Source organism: Malus domestica, chromosome 08 (assembly GCF_042453785.1).
Source record: "Malus domestica chromosome 08, GDT2T_hap1".
NCBI classification, from domain to species: Eukaryota; Viridiplantae; Streptophyta; class Magnoliopsida; order Rosales; family Rosaceae; genus Malus; species Malus domestica.
The window spans coordinates 14,597,122-14,616,757 of record NC_091668.1 but is presented as its reverse complement, the minus strand read 5'-3'; the positions used below and the strand labels follow the sequence as shown (position 1 = coordinate 14,616,757).

General features: G+C 38.6%; 1 protein-coding gene and 1 non-coding gene across 3 annotated transcripts; one reads left to right on the top strand and one right to left on the bottom strand.

Annotated features, from left to right (window-relative positions):
• Positions 1-1,498: 1,498 nt before the first annotated feature.
• LOC103441473 (UDP-N-acetylglucosamine transporter UGNT1-like) lies at positions 1,499-7,184 on the bottom strand. 2 transcript variants are annotated; one of them, XM_008380162.4, is made up of 10 exons: positions 6,852-7,184; positions 3,967-4,043; positions 3,551-3,715; positions 3,317-3,450; positions 2,895-3,025; positions 2,751-2,795; positions 2,530-2,627; positions 2,145-2,252; positions 1,973-2,029; positions 1,499-1,882 (listed from the first exon to the last, which is right to left on the bottom strand). In XM_008380162.4, the coding sequence occupies exons 1-10, from the start codon at positions 7,012-7,014 to the stop codon at positions 1,808-1,810; spliced, it is 1,053 nt and encodes a 350-aa protein (XP_008378384.1). In that variant the 5' UTR covers positions 7,015-7,184; the 3' UTR covers positions 1,499-1,807. The 2 variants fall into 2 exon arrangements, with proteins under 2 accessions (XP_008378384.1, XP_028962920.1); XM_029107087.2 differs by having other exon boundaries at positions 2,156-2,252; positions 6,852-7,118.
• A 3,841-nt stretch (positions 7,185-11,025) lies between these two features.
• On the top strand, positions 11,026-11,239 carry LOC114826712 (small nucleolar RNA U3). The gene has a single exon (XR_003775768.1). It is a non-coding gene; the product is annotated as a small nucleolar RNA U3 (small nucleolar RNA).
• The last annotated feature ends 8,397 nt before the right edge of the window (positions 11,240-19,636 follow it).

Genomic DNA, 19,636 nt, shown 5'->3' with positions numbered 1-19,636 from the left:
AAAGCATATTATTAACGGTCTCCGCTTCTTTAGTGTAGATAATATCATTTGTTAAAAAAACCATATTATTAACAAAAAGATTGTTGCATTAGTACATTTTCAAATAATTATCTCCATTAAGATCTTGGGGGCAGCTCAAGTGGTGCGAGAGGATGATGTGAGAGAGGATGATATAACCATTTAAAAATTATTATGAGTTTTATATTCGATTAAAATAAATACCCAAAATACTTGCTCCTTACATGGAATCACACCAATAAATTAGAATCCCCTGCATTTTTCAATACGTTTTAGATCCAACATTGGTTCATTTCTAAGATTTGATTAAGAGGCTTTGACTAATTGCCACATCAACATTTTCTATTTTTTAAATTACATATAATTTATTTAAAGGCATTTTCACTTCACCTTAATTGCCAACAATTTAGAAAATTTTATTTTCCTGGTCCTTTAAACTCCTACTTTTTAATGACTCTTTCTATAAAAAAAAAATTAATTAAAGTAATTTAAACTTTTACATTGTTGATGACTCCTATAAAAAAAAAAAATTAATTAAAGTAATTCCTCATCATTAGGACAAAAAGTAATAAAAGTTATGTTTTGAAAACAAACATACCAAAAATGTACCAAGAAACTAAATGTACCAAAAATTCAAATGTACCAAGTAACCAAATGGACCATTATAATCAAACCTACCGATATAACCAAACTTACCTAACAATGAGTTTTGTTGCATTCTATTTAATTTACTAAAATAAATATTTTAATAAAAAATAAAAAAAATCTTAAATCATCATAATAAGAGATGCATAAAAATAGGAGGAAAAAAGGGAATGCTAACGTGAATAGACTTCTAATAAAATAAAATGAAGCACCAAAATTGTAGGAAAAATGTTGAATCAATTTGCAAAAGGAATAGATGTTTAGTCTGTGACATTTAAAAACGAGGCGTCTATATCAAAATGTCCCAATTATAGGTTGTATAGAATAATATTTTTCTAATAACAAAAAAATTAAAAAATAATTCAACGTTCATATTTTTCAGATTTAAACATGGCAGGCCAACAGCAAAGTTTCAGGCACACGAGTTTGGTTCTTGTAACAGCTTCTGTTAAATGCAAGAGGGACATGGAAAAACCAATTTTTTATTTTTTTTTGGTTTTCCAACCTCCAAAGGACAAGAGAATTCGTTGTCTTAACAGAAACATGCAGGCACATGCACAAGAAAAAAAAGGAAAACTAATGAAAAGAACTTGAAAACTTTGAGTTTTAACGATAAGGACAAAATAAAGGATAAAATGAATAGTACTAGGATTGACTTTTTAGTGTAAAAATGTGATTTTTCGTTAAAATAAACAGTACCAGGAGCTTTTCGTTAAAGTTCCCAAAAAAAAAAAACTATGATTAAGAGTATATACGAAACTACATTTTGTGTTTCATAAATTTTTTCGCGACGCCGCTTCAAAATTTGAGCGTATGTGACTGAAAATATGAGAAAAACGGAGAAGATTCATCGTATACAATGTCAAAGCTCAAACAAATTACATCGCCAAGCAGCCGGCAATGCCAAATTGTGCAGCCGTGGTTTCTAACACTTACCGATCGGTATAGAAGAATACATACACGGAAAAGAAGCAGGCTTCATTTCCAGTTAACAGTTAAATCCACCACCGAGCGGATGTCTCCGGTCCTAACGCTGCACATCTCACTCCGAGAGCCCAACAATCGCAAAACCAAAATTGGTGGGGCAAACAAGGGCAGCAACTAATCGTCTTCAGGTGAGAGAAGTAGACATTTGTTGAATATGTTACTTCCCTATGAGCTTGTAGTAGGCATACAACCCAGAGCCAAGGAAACCGAGAAATTGACCGATGACATTCAACTGCCAAAAACGAAACGGTAAAAATACTCAAATCTCTAAATAAATAGTGAAAAAGTTATTTTGTTAGAGCGGAGAGTAGTTTGCACTTACGATATCAAATGGAAGGCCACCGAATAGCATCCAACCAAGTCCAATGGTAAAAAAATCCTGTAACAGTTTAGTGACCAGAAAAGTATGGTCACACCACCGGAAGAAATTCATACAGCGGCTGCTAAGTTATGTTGTAATATATCTAAGAGATGGGAATATAGGCTACAAAAACCTTCAAGTTACCGCAAATTGTCTGCGTAAGAGCTGAATTTAGAGTTGTGTTAAGGAATATGCTGTAGTTCAAGAAGAATGCCAGTATGCAGGAACAAAGCAAGACCGCCTGCCAAAGGGCGGGAGAAAAACAGAAAACAACAGTGGACCTCAATCAAAACCACGGGAGTTACTTGGAAGTTGTATTTAAGTACTGCAAGACGAATAAGCATGTTGTACTCGAGTAATTGATGTCGACTGAATTCGTGAAATGCCGGAAACCCATAGGGAAGATGTAAAATGCTGCTTACAAATAGTTCTTTTTTCTTTTCTTTCAGTAAATACCATTATGAACTATTGAGTGTGCATGCATTAGCAGAGAAGATTGGCATTGGTAAAGAATGTACCATAAAACCAGGTGAAAGGAGATAAGGAAAGTCGATTGTTGCCTTCAAGTCACCACGAATAAAAGTCAAAAACAGCAAAACTGGTCCGCATATGAATCCTACCATAGAGAAACAATACCATTTGTGTCACAGCTTGATTCAATTAAATGAAATTCAAATAATGCACAAAAGTTAAAAAAAACCCAAAAGGGCACAGGTTGAGTCAGGATGTTTTCTACTACCATTACACCACATGAGGCCAAAACTATTAAGGCCACTGGATTTCCCTGAGAAAATTAAACTAACAGTCAATAGCATAGAAACCTGTCAACCTAGCAAAGTGGAATGCATTGGATTTCTCCGAAGATAAAATGTTGAAGTATTACCAATACGGGCGATGGTTGCAAGATATACTGCTGTCGTGATGTTGGATAAGAAAACTACACCATAGCCATAGGCATCAAATGACAAATCCCGAGATCCGGCAACAAATGCACCAAGAACAATCACGCCGACACTGATAACAACCTTAATATATTCAGTTAAATGAGAAAATCAGGTAGATGGCCATAAAGTAAACACATAATGTAGAACCATTTTTCATCACATTCGCTCATGGGTTAATATTGAACTCTCTCACTGGACCAATTCACGAGCACAAACAAAAGTGCCAACAGATCAACGTTCAGAACTTTCATCGAATCAAAATGAAACTATACAATTCTTTACCTATATTTAGAAGAGCAAATGATCTATACATATTATCATCAGCATATACAAAATAAATTACATACAAAGGGCTACTTACCTTTGAACAATAGGAGATGTATATCTCTGCCCAGCCAAAATATACTCCATAACCATTGTAAATACCACAGTAGTCCTCCTGAGGGTGGTGTACATGGGAACATTTACCCCGCGGACAGACTCCATGGAGGCTAGCTTTCAAGGAGAAATAAATGAATGGGCAAACATTAATCATAAATACAAGAAAGCTACTGATTAATAGTTACCCATCAATACTAGATTACAAGATGCATACCATGTACATCAAATAGGCTCCTGCAAGAGGAAGGGTTTTCTTCAATGTCTTTAATGGTAAAAGTGTAGTGGCGTTGATGTCATAAATGATAGAAGATTCACCTAATGTGAAAGAAATCATGTTCCACCGTCTCAAGGTGTAGAGAAAACCACACGAACATATCATCTGCAGTAGCAACCATAAAAAAGGAAAATGTCTTATTTATTTATCATTGGCTATTCAATATGCAGGGCAAACCATGAAGTTACGCACGAAAAGCATTCAAAACAAAGCCCACAACAATATGAGGTTAGACAGTGCCTTAATTTTACTGAAAGAAACGAATTTTGCACTAGAACAGCACAAGAAAGCTGGCAGCAGACATAAATTCCGACCAAAAGACGAAAGATTAATGTAAGATGCGTTTGGGAAAATACCTGAAAGAGTGTGATAACGTTTGCACTTGGAAATTTATAAGAAGACAGAGCTGCCTTGTTGAACATCACCAACAGCACTACAAAACAAAACGGGAACAATTAACTAACAAGTCAACAGTCTTCAAAATTTTCACACTCGTTTGGGATTGCTTCTCTAGAAAGCACTTCTACCCGTAAACAGCAGCAGCAACAACAACAACAAAGCCTTATCCCACTAAGTGTGGTCGGTTGTATGAATCCTAGAACGCAATTGCGCTTAGTTTGCGCCAAGTCTTCTGTTAACTCCAAGTACTCCATGTCTTTTCTTAGATTCTCTTTCAAAGTCTTCCTAGGTCTTCTCTACCTTTTTTTCCTTGAGCCTCTGTCTCATAATCGTATCTTCTAACTGAAGCATCTGTCGGTCTTTAGTTCACATGTTCAAACCACCTTCACCGTTCTCTCATCTTATCTTCAATGACAACTACTTCTACTTTGTCTCGGATATCCTCATTCTTAATCGTGTCATTTCTCGTGTGCCCACACATCTAACGAAGCATTCTCATCTCCGCTGCACTCATGTTTTGCATGTGTTGATGCTTGACAGCCTAACATTCTGCACCATAAAGCATTGTTGGCCTTATTGTCATCCTATAAAGTTTTCCCTTGAGCTTTAGTGGAATGCGATGGTTGCACAACACACTCGATGCACTCTTCCACTTTATCCATCCAGCTTGTATTCTATAGTTGAGATCTCCATCCAATTCTCCAGTCTTCTGCAAGATATATCCAAGATAGCAAAAGTGTCCGCTCTTTGGTACTTCTTTATCTCCAATCGTAACCCCTATCTCATTTGGACCCCCCTCACACTAAACTTGCACTTCATATACTCTGTCTTTGACCTACTTAGGTGCAGACTTTTAGATTCCAACACTTCCCACCAAAGGTTAAGCTTAGCATTTGCTCTCTCCTAAGTTTCATCCATCAACACTATGTTGTCTGTGAAAAGCATACACCAAGAGATATTATCTTGAATATGTCCCATTAACTCATCCATTACCAATGTAAAAAGGTAAGGACTTAAGTTTGAGCGTTGAGTAATCCTATATGGGAAAGCTTTCGGTCTGTTGTTCATGAGTTTTTATAGTAGTTCTTGCTCCATCATACAAAGGAGTACTTGGATATATGCTACTCGTACTCCTTTCTTCTCTGGGATACTCTAAAGAATTTCTCTTGCGACCCTATCATACGATTTTTCCAAATCTATAAAGATCATGTGAAAATCCTTTTGCATATCTCTATATCGTTTCATCAATCTTCGAGAGCAATAAATTGCCTCCACGGTTGAGTGCCCTAGCATAAACCCGAATTTATTGTTTAAGACCCGTGACTCTTGCCTTAGTCTATAATCAATTACTCTCTCCCAAAGCTTCATTGTATGACTCATAAACTTAATACCCATACAGTTCATGCAATTTTGTATGTCGCCTTTATTCTTGTAGATAGGCACCAAAGTACTTTTTCGCCCCTCATTTGGCATCTTCTTCGTTTTCCAAATCTTATTGAAAAGGTTTGTGAGCCGTGTCCGTCTCTCCCAAGACCTTCCACACTTCGATCGGTACATCATCAAGGGCCATTGTTTTTCTATGCTTTATCATTTTCAAAGCTACAACCACTTCTTCCTTCCTGATTGGGCGGCATAACAAGTAATTTCTACCAATGTATTAAAAGCGTGAGGCGTGGGCGAGGCGTCCGAGGGATAGCCCAGCCTAGGCGTGAGGCGAAGCCTTATGGGACCTTAAATAATAGGGAATTGCTGAGAAAAACAGAGGAAAGAGGTGAGAAAAACAGAGGAAACAGCATGGTTTTAGATATAAGAGTAACAGACTTGGCCAAAACGACGTCGTTTTGGGCCAAGTCATTTAAAAAAAATTAAAGACTTGGCCAAAACGACGTCGTTTTGGATTAGGTCTTTAAAAAACCAAAAAAAAAACTCCCACTAGGCAGAGGCGTTATCACTCCCGCCCCGCCTCCAAAGCCGTCTAGGCGCGCCTCGGGGCGCGTCTTTTAAAACATTGATTTCTACCTAAGTTACTCAACTCCTCTAAAGAAATACTCCCCTCGTGTTCTTCATTGAAAAGATTATTAAAATAAGATCTCCATCTGTCTTTAACCGCATCCTTCGTAGCTAGAAACATTTCCAATTCTCAATTCTGATGCACTTTATTTGGTTCAAGTCACTTGTCTTCCTTTCCCTTGCTCTAGCTAGTTTAAAGATTTCCAACTCTCCTTCTTTGGTATCTAAACGCTTATATGTATTGTCAAAAGCCACTAGCTTTGCTTCTCTCACTGCTTTTTTCGCCTCCTTCATCACTATTTTATAATTTTCACAGATTTCATCGGTTCTATCCTTGTTTCTGGCTTTACAACATTCCTTCTTAGCTTTGACCTTTATCCTGTACCCCTCTTTCCACCACCAAAATTCCTTTTGATGTGTAGCAAAACCCTTGGAGTCTCCTATTACCCCTTTCGCAACTTTTCGGATACAGCTACTCGTAAGCGCTTCTGCCAAAAGTGTTTTTTCTTATAAACACATTGAATTTTTTATAAAGTATCCAAGTGCTTCCTGAAGAAGCATCTGACATGTGCTTCTCCAGAAAACGCTTCTACGAGTCACACTTCTAAGGTTTTCTACCAAACTTAGTCATAAACGCTTTTAGCTACCAGAATACGCGCTAGGAATGAAAAAACCCAAATTCATATCAACACAATCAAGCCCATTTAAGCTTTTAATTTTCTTCAAGATTTTTAATAATTTCAATTTCTTTAAAGTTTGAAACTTTAATTTCTGGGAATCAAAAGTTTCCAAAATTGCAGCAAACGAAAAATTAGAGCGACGTGTAATTTACCTGCGCAAGCCATGTAAGAGATTGCAGCGTAGGCTCCACGTCTGGTCATGGCGGATCCTCTGAAGAACTTCTCATCGTCGTCAGCTCCAATGAGTCTCTCTCTCTCCTGGTCACTCGGAGGATCCGACACCGGCAATATCGAATTCTTGCCCGAACCCAACATCTCTAATCTCCCTCGGAGTCTCTCTATACGTTCAGAGAGAGTTCAAAGTTGGGGAATTGAATGGAAGAATGAATTCAGTTCGATTGGGAGTCCGACCTTGTCTGGGGCGGGTTCGAATTGGCCAGGTAAATGGGCCCCGACCCAACTGGTCAACTGGGTTATATAAGATTAGTTAGTGAGATTTGCTGAATTGGGCTTGGACACGAGTCAATTTTGCCGATTTGATGACGTTGACTTGGCAAATGGTGTTTTCTACAACGACTAAATATAATTCAATTATCTTGGGTAGTTTCTTGCAGTTGTCACGAGACTCACCATGGTGTCGTTATAATAAAAATGTTTGTCTCGCTGGAAAAGTCAATATTTAGTAATTTTGATAACGATATTTCTTTTATAAACAAGATGTTTTTGAATTGATTTTTGTTGATGATAATTTCAATACTAATTTATTATGTTTATTATGTGACATAATTCAAATTTTAGAGCAGTTTGTGGCCAATTGAATATAAATGGTAAATCTTCTTTTTTTCCAATAGATGTTTCAAATATTTATTTTATTAACATTTAAGCCCTATAGTTACATTATCGATTAAAATATTATTACAATTGTTTTTAGTTTTCATCTTATTGGTTGATAACGCAAGATTCTTTTCAACCCCGATAAGGCCAAAGGAACACGGGCTCAAAGGAAAGTCAAGGCCTAGAGAACATGGGAAAAGTGAGGCCAAGCGCTTCGAAAGGCTCAGGCCTCTGAGTTCCTCCAGGAAGCCCTTTCCGAGCATTGAGGGGTGAAGTCGCCTCTGACAACTTTTAGGCATAAGACCCAGGGGCAGAGGAGACAAACCTACTTAAATGTTTACTTTGAGCCAAATGATAGTTAAACAAAAGACAGAAAGCCTATGAAAGGACATAAAGGTTGACAAGTTTGACTTTCATGTACGGACTCCCACTAACTATTGGGCCGAGCAAGGTGCTCCCTCACCTCGTTCCAAAACGGGATGCAAGTGGATCTATGCAGAAGCCATTTTGCTGCCATGTGTCGGCCAAAGAAGAGGAGGACAACTCGTAGGCCAAGTTTGTAATACCCCGTATTAAAAAAAAAGTTATATATATATATGTGTGTGTGTGTGTGTGTATGTGGGTAATTATTTTTACGTAATGATTTTATTAGATTTCTTTTATGCAAGAACCTACTTTCAATATGTAAAATAGTCTCAATGTAAAACCCTTTTTGCTACAAAATTAGTTCAAAAAACTAGCTAGTATTTATTTCATGTTCATATGTAATTAGAGATATTTTTAGTTTGAATTGGAGAAGGGGATTATGATGAGTTTGGCTTGATTTTTCTCATGAAGGTAAGGTGTTATTTTGACAATCATTAGAGAGTAAAGAGTAGGTATCATTCCCCACCCTAGAATACGAGGTGGAAGACTATTTAATGGTGAATTGGCAAGTTTATAATCATTAAGAATGTAAGAGTTAATGATTGTTGATAATTCATCCCCCAAACTTGGAGAGGTGTGAGTCTATATAGGGTCATAGACTATGTACGTGTGCCTAAGTGCATGAGTTGGCAATTTTTGTGGTTTTAGAGTGTTGATTCACAAGGCTAAGAGGAATCTTAATCATTTGGTTACAATATTCTCTATTCAATTTTGTTCCAAATCTTCCAATGAGGTGAGAACGGGTGGATTTGAAATGCAAGTGTAGACATGTTTGAAGATCTTTAACATCCATAAGTAGCAGCCTTGATATGATTCATTCTCTATAAATAAAAGAGAAGAGCTAAGGGAAACACCACCTCACCACCAACAACAACACACGGGGAAATAAGAATAAAAAAACCTCATCTCCTTCCCATATCACTTTTCTCATTTTCCCATTTACTTTACATTATGTAAAGGCTTTAAGCCATCTTTCATTTTGTAAGTCCCTCAAATATAGTGAAATACAATGAAAGAAAACCCCAGTGGATGTAGTTGATTTGGCGAACCACTTAAATCTTGTGTTGTTTATGCATTTACATTTTGAGATCATTGTTATGAGAGCACTCGCACCAAACCATCAAAAATATCCATTTGCTTCCCTTGAGAATGCTATAAAATAAGGGGGACAAATCCCATAAAATGCATGAGAACTTACCTAACAGAATTGCTCTATGGAACTTAAATGAGTTTATGCATCAACATCACCTAGAGAGAGATGGAGTAAAATGGTAAAGTAATAATTCTCAATTAGATTGTTGTGTGTTATCCATACCATATATTATTGATAATATAATACGATTTTGGGCACTAACAATTTGATTAGTGTTGTAGATATAATACAATTTTGGCTACTAACAGTTTGATTAGTGTTGTAGATGTTATAGAGCATGTGATTATTGATATCCTTGTTACATGGCATATACATAAGCATTCTTGTAAAGTAAGAAAAATAGTTAAATTGTGTTTAAGTTGTGAGGATATTCAATGGCTGAAGTTTGTCTTGAATATAAAATAATGAGCTTTGTCTATGTCAGGCGTCGGGTGAAGGGCTTGAGTATACAAATTGGTTGATTATAAAATAATGAAATCTTGTATATGTCAGGCACTGGGGGAAGAGCTTGAATATACAATTGGGCATCGGGGGAAGTGCCTGTATAATAAAGTGGAAACTGAGAATTTAATTACAAAAATTGGGTTTAAGGGACGAACGGGAGTTAACTCATATTCTAAGATATTTGGAGCCAAGTGGTATAAGCATGATATGGGACTTGCAGACTTTGATGCCTTAGGTGTGTGTTAGCTGGGTTAGAAGGGAGTGAGTACATTAATCCATCTATTTGCGTATATTTCATGTATTTGAAAGAATTGTTACAATTTAATTATTATTTAATTGGTAGTTCTTGTTGTGAATTAATTTGTGCACCATAGTTATTTCGTTGCGTATTTGATAAATTTTATGTAAGATTTTGTTACATGATGTATTGTGTAATCAGTTCCAAATAATTTTAATTTTATTTTCCACCATATCTTGGTTGTAGAATTTATTTCTATAGCTAAGATATGGCTCACACCCTAACTTGTGAATAGTCTTTATTCGTGGGTCGGGGCGTGACAAAGTTAGTACATTATGAGCATTAAATGCAAGGAAAGACTAGAAAGTGACAAGGTTATAGGGAAAATGGACTCAAGAAATTGCCTATATAAGAAGGCCAAGAATCCTTTAGAAAAGGGTCGGACGAATTGAGGGAGAAACATATTGTTCTAGCCGACAACCACTTGGAATATAATTTATCATAAATAAAAGGAAACTCAGTGGATATAACCCAATTTTGAGGGCGAACCTGTGATATCCCACATCGCTCAGGAGAATGGATCATGTAAGCCTTATATGTATATTCTCATCTCTATCTAGCACGAGGCCTTTTGGGAGGTCACTGGCTTCGGATTCTGTAGGAACTCCAAAGTTAAGCGAGAAAGGGGCTAGAGCATTCCCAGGATGGGTGACCCACTGGGAAGTTGCTCGTGAGTTCTCAGAAACAAAACCGTAAGGGCGTGGAAGCGGACAATATCATGCTACGATGGAGTCGAGCTCGGGATGTGATGAGGGCTTGGGTCGGGATGTGACAATTTGGTATCAAAGCCAATCTCTGGTCGAAAGTGTGCTAACGAGGACCGTCGGGCCCCTAAGTAGGGTGGATTGTGACATCCTACATCGCCCAGGGGAGTGGATCCTGTAAGCCTTATATGTATATTCTCATCTCTACCTAGCACGAGGATTTTTGGGAGCTCACTGGTTTTGGATTCTATAGGAACTCCGAAGTTAAGCGAGAAAGAGGCTAGAGCATTCCCATGATGGGTGATCCACTGGGAAGTTGCTTGTGAGTTCTCAGAAACAGAACTGTGAGGGCGTGGTCGGGGCCCAAAGCGGACAATATCGTATTACGACGAAGTCGAGCCTGTAATGTGGTGGGGGCCCGGGCTGGGATGTGACAATTTGTGGGGGCCCGGGCTTGACTCCACCGTACGACCTTACTTGAACAGGATCTGTTCTATAGGTTATACCTTTGTATCCTTGATTTCTAAGGAGACAGGAACCCCAGTCTGGTGGATGAACCATGACCGTGCAATTAAAGCGTGATTAACAGCTTTGTGATCCTTGGATCATTTAAGCAGTAGATGATCGTTCTCAACCGTTGTAACAACCGACTGGGGTGGTCACACGGTTGTCTGACAATTTGGTATCAGAGCTAATCCCTAGCCGGAAGTGTGTCGATGAGGACGTCGGGCCCCTAAGGGGGTGGATTGTGACATCCCACATCGCCCTAGGGGAGTGGATCCTATAAGCCTTATGTGTATATTCTCATCTCTACCTAGCACGAGGCCTTTTGGGAGCTCACTGGCTTCGGGTTTTGTAAGAACTTCAAAGTTAAACGAGAAAGGGGCCAGAGCATTCCCAAGATGGGTGACCCACTGGGAAGTTATGCTCATGTGAGTTCCGAGAAACAAAACTGTGAGGGCGTGGTCGGGGCCCAAAGCGGACAATATCGTGCTACGGTGGAGTCAAGCCCGGGATGTGATGGGGGCCCGGGCCAGGATGTGACAGAACCACTTAGGCCTTGCATTCATTTTCATTAGTTGCAAAGCCCAAGTCCATTAAAAATCAACACTTGATCCATTCAATCTTTATTAGATTCACCATTTTTTAGCATTAACAGTTTGGCATTATTTTTGGGAATACGCATACAACTTGGTCGCGTGTTTCTACTTTGTCGATCAACGGCCCCCGACTCTAGAGACGATGAAAGACGGGAACATCCTGAACTTATCAAAAAGTTGGAAATTGTTATCCTATTGGAGGAACACTCGACGAGGGCTGTAAAAATTGGTACCAAGTTGAAGGAAAAAGTTCGGGAAGAGTTGTAGCTTTCTCGAGAGCCTACTCTAGTGTATTCATCTGGTCGTACGTGGACATGCTAGGAATTAACCCAAGTATCACCTCCCACCGCCTAAGTATCAACCCCCATTATCGGCTTGTCTAGCAGAATCAAGGTTATAAAAGACGCTAGGTGCTGGTGGGGAGGTGTCACAACTCGTCCTGGGAAGTTATTTTTGAAATTATGAAAAGACAGAAATACCCTTGGACGTTGAATAATGTGTGTGTGATATGTATTGGTTTAATTATTTGGGATTGGTGACCTAATTAGAACTAAGATTTTCTTAGTTTTGGTTAGTGACTTTAGGACCACACACACACACATCAGCTCTCTCTCTTCCTTGTGTCTTCTCTCTTTCTCATCCCTCTCGATTTTCTGTTTCTTTTCCGTATAAAACGTACAGACGATCTAGAAACCAAACTTTCAAGCACGGATCGAAGGTAAAAAGGGGAGATTTGGAATCCTTGTAACCTCCTGAGTTCATCTATATCATTTTCAGGTAAGAAATACTTCGAAATCACGTGAAAACCTTAACCCCGAATGAGGTACTGTTCATACACTAATTATTGTGAGGTTTTTAGGGGATTTCAAGCTCATAGGGAGCTTTAGAAGGTTGTCATGAAGCTCTGTGTGTATCGTTGGAGTGTTTTGGACGTCGAGATCACAAGTTTAAGGGTTGGCCAATTTTTGTGGAATTTCTCCAGTGTGATTCAGTCGACTTTGGGGCTTTAAAGTGGTATATTTCTCTTCCTTATGTCCCAAGCTTCATTTTGGTGGTAATTTCGTAGAAAATGGATGAAAAACGAGTGAGTTATAGAGTTTTGCAAATTACCTAGTTTTCCGACGACGACGACTGTCGCCGGAGCTGAAGGTAGAAAACGAGAGGATATTCCGTTAAGTTTAACGGAATATTCTAACGGCATTAGTTCAAGCCGTTAAGTTTTGTTAAGGAATAAACGGAATATTCCGGAATATACCTGACGGCGTCAGTTGACACCATCAGTGTGCTTGGCACATGGCTGCGCGTGGGGGGCGCGTTTGGCCATGCCTTGCCTGGCGCGTGACGGCGTATGGGAGCTAGGAAAAATATTCTAAAAATTTGGGGATGATCCTGAGGTTGTGTAGGTCACTATGGTATATTCATATACCCAAATTGAGCAATATATGAGAAGTTATTAACTATTGTTGATTATGTGCATTACATAACGTTTATTCGGTTATTACGCCTATAGGTGAGACCTATTCTCAGGACGTGCGTAATCAATCGAGGCTAGGGGGCTACGACCCATCGACATATCTGTGAGTGGGCAGTTATTTTCAGTATATATATACACACACTTGACGTTTTTCCCAGAAAACGTATTTAAAGGAAATGTGATTTAAATGCCATGCTATGCCAATGCCTATATTTTATTTTAGTATATGCATTATCATAATTATGCATATTGTCGCATGATGTTGTGGAGGCCCAAGTAAGCTCAGGTGAGATATGTTTTGATTATGTGAATTGTCAATGATGTGATATGTGATATGTGATTGAAAAATGTTGAGCTCATAAAACTGCACCTAGAGTGATTGTGATTTAGCCAGAGATATGATACAGGCCTGTTTATTATGTCACCTCCCGCACCATATGCTCACATTGGATCCAATTTAGGTGCACAATCTTTCCGTACAGACCTTATTTATGATTCCGACTCGTAGTTGACTAGCGATTTATCGCCCGACTATTATGTGAGAGGAGTATTGAGCATAATTATATTACACCAATTATTGTTGTACAAACCCCTTTTTAGTGGTTCCGACTTGTGTGCTATATTGCCGTATAGATCATTGTAGTGACTCCGGCTATATTGACTTTTGAGCTATGAATTCAGCCGTACAGACTACCACAGGGGTTCCGGCTAACATATCATATTTTTATGAAATCATTCTTACCTGGATTGTTTACTTTGTTATATTTTGGCATGGCATACATATGTTTATGATTATGTGAAGAATGAATGGAGTGATATAATTACACATATATATTTATGTATATTCTTATATATTAATTATGGGAAAAATTATACTTGTTTTACGGCGAAGGGTTAGTATATTTAAGGGAAAATAAGGTTTTCATGTAAATGTGTTTTACTGACCCACTCAACTTTGTTTTTCGCCTCTCCAGGTTCTAGTTAGCAGAGTTTGGTGGCCACTAGGAATTCAATGGTGTTCTGACAGACCCCGAAAATGTAGGATTCACCCTCTGGTGTTGTATCTTAGTAATTGTCCTACTTGACTGCAACTTGTACCCTTTCTTAACCGGGATTGTTAATCACTTGGTTTTAAATTGTTAGTGTTTCTCTTACTCTTTATCGCTTCCACTTTGCGCTCATGGCTACGTCACTCTCACGTGACGGCTAGCACGTCTCGACTCTGGTCGGGGTGTGTCAGTTTGATATCAGAGCCTAGGTTGCAGTCCTGTATATCTTTAGACTTTACTAGTGTCTTGTGTCAGAACTATACCGCCTTGTAGAGAGCCACGTCATTCAGTGAGCCTAGTTTTTCTGATATAGCTTAGTTATGGGAAGCTATTATTAAGGAATCCTCTTGAGACTTGTTATAAGCTGAAGCTGAATTACTTTATGGAAAATGAAGGACTTGAGGGAGCAGAGCGATGGCTTAATCATTTGGAAAAGACGTTTTGCGTTATGCAAAGTCTAGTGAATCTTCTTTTGGGAAAGGTGGATCGAGGCAACTACTTGGTTTCTGAGTATTGAATCTGCATCCTGGTGGAGATAGGAGGCTTTTCAATTGACGCCAGAGGAAATTGTTGATTGAGAGTTGTTTAAGGAATTGTTTAAGAAAAGATTTATTCCTCTGGCATATATGAATGGTAAGAAGCAAGAGTTTACAAATTTGAGACAAGGAAAGATGTCAACGAGCGAGCACTATAGAAGGTTTATTGACTTGTCTTGTTACCATTCAGATGTTGCTGTTAATCCGGTTGAGATGATACGTCATTTTAAGCTGAGTAATAAAAAGAAGTGGCGTTCTTTGGTGACCACTACCCATTGTGTTTATTACCCGGAGTTTTACGAGATTTTGTTGAAGACTCTGAGAATATGTTCAGCAATAGTGATGAAGAAGAGGAAAAGAATGGGAATCAGAGGAAAAATGATAAAAGTTAAGGTCAGTCATCTCAAGGACTTCGTAAAACTCAGAGCTTCAAAAGAAGTGGAGCTAATTCTAGTTCTTCTAGTGGGAGTTTTAGTGCTACTGGTCTGAGAAGAGGTGGTAGATTCACTGGAGGTCCCAGATCCCCGAAGCAGGGATATATTGGTAAAGGAAATGTACTTTGTGCCTTAGGTAAAATAATAGACATTTTGGAGAGTGTAGACGAAGAAGCAGTGGATGTTTTACATGTGAACAATGGGACATAGAACTGCAAATTGTCCCTAGAATCAGTAGATGCCCAATAGTCTTCTTTGCCATCACTAGTGTTGATCTAGCAGGTTCCTGGATCTAGTAGTTATGGTCAGTTAAGCTGTGATGTGCATGGGTGAAGTAATCAAGCTAATAGAGGTTGTAAGGGACGACAACAAACTAAGGACGTGTTAATCACATGTCACTACAAGATGCTCAGAATCATTCGGACTTGATTATGGATACGTTAATCATTTTGGTCACTTTGCTAGAGTTCATTGGTTGTGATGCAGAAATCTTAGGTTATGGACGATGTTACCAAAGGAAGTAGTGAATGAGCACGAGCGTAGCTGCATATGTATTTCCCAATGAAGAACAAGATGATAATATTGCACCCTCATGAATTGTTACTTACTTATCGAGACAACAGTGAGTTATCAGTATTGCGGGCTGCAGACCGTAATATTAATGACTTATTCGTTGGATTCGTTAAATAAGTAAGCAGGTAAGTCATTATATGATAGTATTGTGCTTTCAGGGTGTCTGGTGATGGTGGAAGATATAGTTATGCCAGTGAATCTTATCCCTTTAGATATGGTGGATTTCGATGCTATTCTAGGCACATATTGGCTGTATTATGATCATGCCAATATAAAGTGCTACGGGAAATCAATTACTTTCCATCGTCCTGACTCACCAGAGATTACTTTTGTGGGTGAGCAAAGTGAAATGAGGTATGCCATTATTCTGTTGTAAGAGCAAGAGATTATTATCGAAAAGCTGCCAAAGATACTTAGCTCATATAGTGCTAAATGATGTTACACTGAGTGGTGTGGAAAATGTAAAAGTTGGTTAGACATTTTCCTGTTGTAATTCCGGATGAGTTACCTGGGTTGCTGCCAGGCAGAGATGTGGAGTTCACCATTGATTTGTTTCCAAGTACAAATTTTATATTATCGAATGGCTCCTGCTAAATTAAGGGAATTGAAAATTCAGTTGCAGGAATTGGTTGATAAAGATTCCATTTAAATTGATACAACATCTTGGGGAGCCCTAGCTTTGTTGTGAAAAAGAAAGACGGGACATTAAGGCTATGCATTGATAATGGGCTATTGAATCGGGTAACGATTGGGAACTGTTATCCATGGTCGTGCTTTGATGATTGTTGGAATAGCTTAGAAGTGCCTGTGTGTTTTCAAAGATTGATTTAAGGTCTGGTTATTATCAGTTGAAGACTGGCTGTGAGGACGTTCCTAAGATTGATTTCAGGACTCATTGTGGTCTTTATGAGTTTTTGGTGACGCCATTCGGAATGACGAATGTGCTTGCTGCTTTCATGGGTTTAATGAATCAAGTATTCCAGCAATACCTAGACAGGTTGTTATTGTTTTCGTTGATGATATTCGAGTATATTCTAAGTCAAAAGCGGACCATGTTCGACGTTTTAACTTGGTATTAAAGAAATTAAGAGAACATCGGTTGTATGCCAAGTTTAGTAAATACCAATGTTGGATGAATCAAGTGACTTTTGGGATATATGATATCCACTCAACGCGGTTGCTCCAAATCCTCCACTCAACGCGGCTGCTCCAAATCCTCCACCGCTGCTACCTTGGTATCATATATCCCAATGTTGGATGAATCAAGTTTACTAAATCAACGCATTATTCTTCAATGAAGGAGTAGTAACCTTTCCAGAAGTGCAATAGTTATTTATCTGTTTTATGGAAAAGAGATTTGGGCTGACGGATCTGTTGAACTTCTTAGGCATGTTGGTCATGTCAGATTCCCGAAAGTAACGCTATAAGGCCCAGGAAAGCTGTGTCATATGTTTCAAAATTTTTGGACTTGTGGACATATGGTATTTTGGAGAGCAAAAGGTTCAACCACAAAAGGTCTAAAAATTTAAGGCCCTGAGTTAGTGGAGGAGACTACTCAGAATATTCAAGTACTTAAGTTTAACCTGAAAGTGGGCCAGGATCGACATAAGAGCTTAGTGTCTGACATGCTACGGACAGGGCATATAATGTTGATGATTGAGTGTTTTTGAAGTTATCACCTTAGAAAGGTGTGGTTCGGTTCGAAAAGAAAGGTAAGTTAAATCCTAGGTAAATCGGACCTTATGTGAACACCGAAAGAGTCGGTGAAGTTGCTTACAAGCTTGAGTTTCCTTTAGAGTTGTCAGAAGTGCATGATGTATTTCATGTTTCGATGCTTTGTTGCTATGTAGCAGATTCGTCGCTTGTGATTCTAGTTCAACCTTGGAGATTAATCTGGACTTGACTTATGATGAGGAACCAATGATTATTTTGGAGTGGAAGGAGAAAGTCTGGAGGAATAAGACAGTATACGTGGTAAAAGTTTTGTGGAAAAACCATTAAGTGGAAGAAGCTACGTGGGAGACTGAGGATCGGATAAGAGAGATGTATCTAAAGTTGTTAAATCATTATTAGCGGATTGTTAAGATTGTGTAATTTTGAGGACGAAATTGTATAAGGTGGGTAGATTGTCATAACTCGTCCCGGGAAGTTATTTTTGAAATTGTGAAAAGACAGAAATACCTTCGGACGTTGAATAATATGTGTGTGATATGTATTGGTTTAATTATTTGGGATTGGTGACCCAATTAGAACTAAGATTTTCTTAGTTTTGGTTAGTGACTTTTGGACCACACACACACACATCAGCTCTCTCTCTCTCTCTCTCTCTCTCTTTCTCTTTCTCGTGTCTTCTCTCTCTCCTCCCTCTTGAATTTTTGTTTCTTTTCCGTACAAAACGTACGGACGATCTAGAAACCAAACTTTCAAGCACAGATCGAAGGTAAAAAGGGGAGATTTGGAATCCTTGTAACCTCCTGAGTTCATCTATACCATTTTTAGGTAAGAAATACTTCGAAATCACATGAAAACCTTAACCCCGAATGAGGTACTGTTCAGGCACTAATTATTGTGAGGTTTTTAGGGGATTTCAAGCTCACATGGAGCTTTAGAAGGTTGTCATGAAGCTCGGGGTGTATCGTTGGAGTGTTTTGGACGTCGGAATCACGAGTTCAAGGGTTGGCTGGTTTTTGTGGAATTTCTCCAGCGTGATTCAGTCAACTTTGGGGTTTTAAAGTGGTATATTTCTCTTCCTTATGTCCTAAGCTTCATTTTGGTCGTAATTTCGTAGAAAATGGATGAAAAACGAGTGAGTTATAGAGTTTTGAAAATTACCCAGTTTTTCGGCAACGGCGACGGTTGCCAGAGCTGAAGGTAGAAGACGAGAGGATATTCCGTTAAGTTTAACAAAATATTCTAATGGCGTTAGGTCACGCAGTTAAGTTTTGTTGGAATAAACGGAATATTCTGGAATATACCTAACGGTGTCAGTTGACACCGTCAGTGTGCCTGGCACATGGCTGCGCATGGGGGGCGCGTCTGGCCATGCCTTGGCCGGCGCGTGACGGCGCATGGGAGCTAGGAAAAATATTCTAAAAATTTGGGGATGATCCTGAGGTTGTGTAGGTCACTGTGGTATATTCATATACCCAAATTGAGCAATATATGAGAAGTTATTAACTATTGTTGATTATGTGCGTTAAATAACGTTTATTCGGTTATTACGCCTATAGGTGAGACCTATTCTCAGGACGTGCGTAATCAATCGAGGCTCGGGGGCTACGACACATCGACATATCTGTGAGTGGGCAGTTATTTTCAGTATAAATATATATATATATACACATACTTGACGTTTTTCCCTGAAAACGTATTTAAAGGAAATGTGATTTAAATGCCATGCTATGCCAAGTGAGTTGTGACCTAAGTGGGTCTAGGCGGGCTAGGAGAACGCTTTAGTAGGTCTAGGCGCCCTTTCTTAATTTTCGAACGCCTAGGCATTAATCGGGATAATGGCCAGTTGCCTAGCGCTTATGCGGAGCCTAGACGCCGCTAGGCTGGAGTTTTTAGAACAGTAGACAGAATCATAGATCTTACGATGCCTAGCTTTATAAGGTCATGAAAGTGGAGGTGGACAAGTCTCTTGACATTGAGTTCATCAGGACAGTAGACTACTCAAAGTGATTGGCCAACGTCGGCATGTAGAAAAAGACATCGATCATTGAACGCCCGGTCAAATGAAAAAGTGTACCGACTATACAGACCTTAATGAAGCTTGCCCCAAGGATAAATTTTGTAAGAACCCATATTTTTTTACAAATATGATTTATACTATTTATTTTCAAAACCAAATATATTCTTTTATTGGGTTTTCCTTTATATATACATATATCTATATTTCTTATATGTATAGGT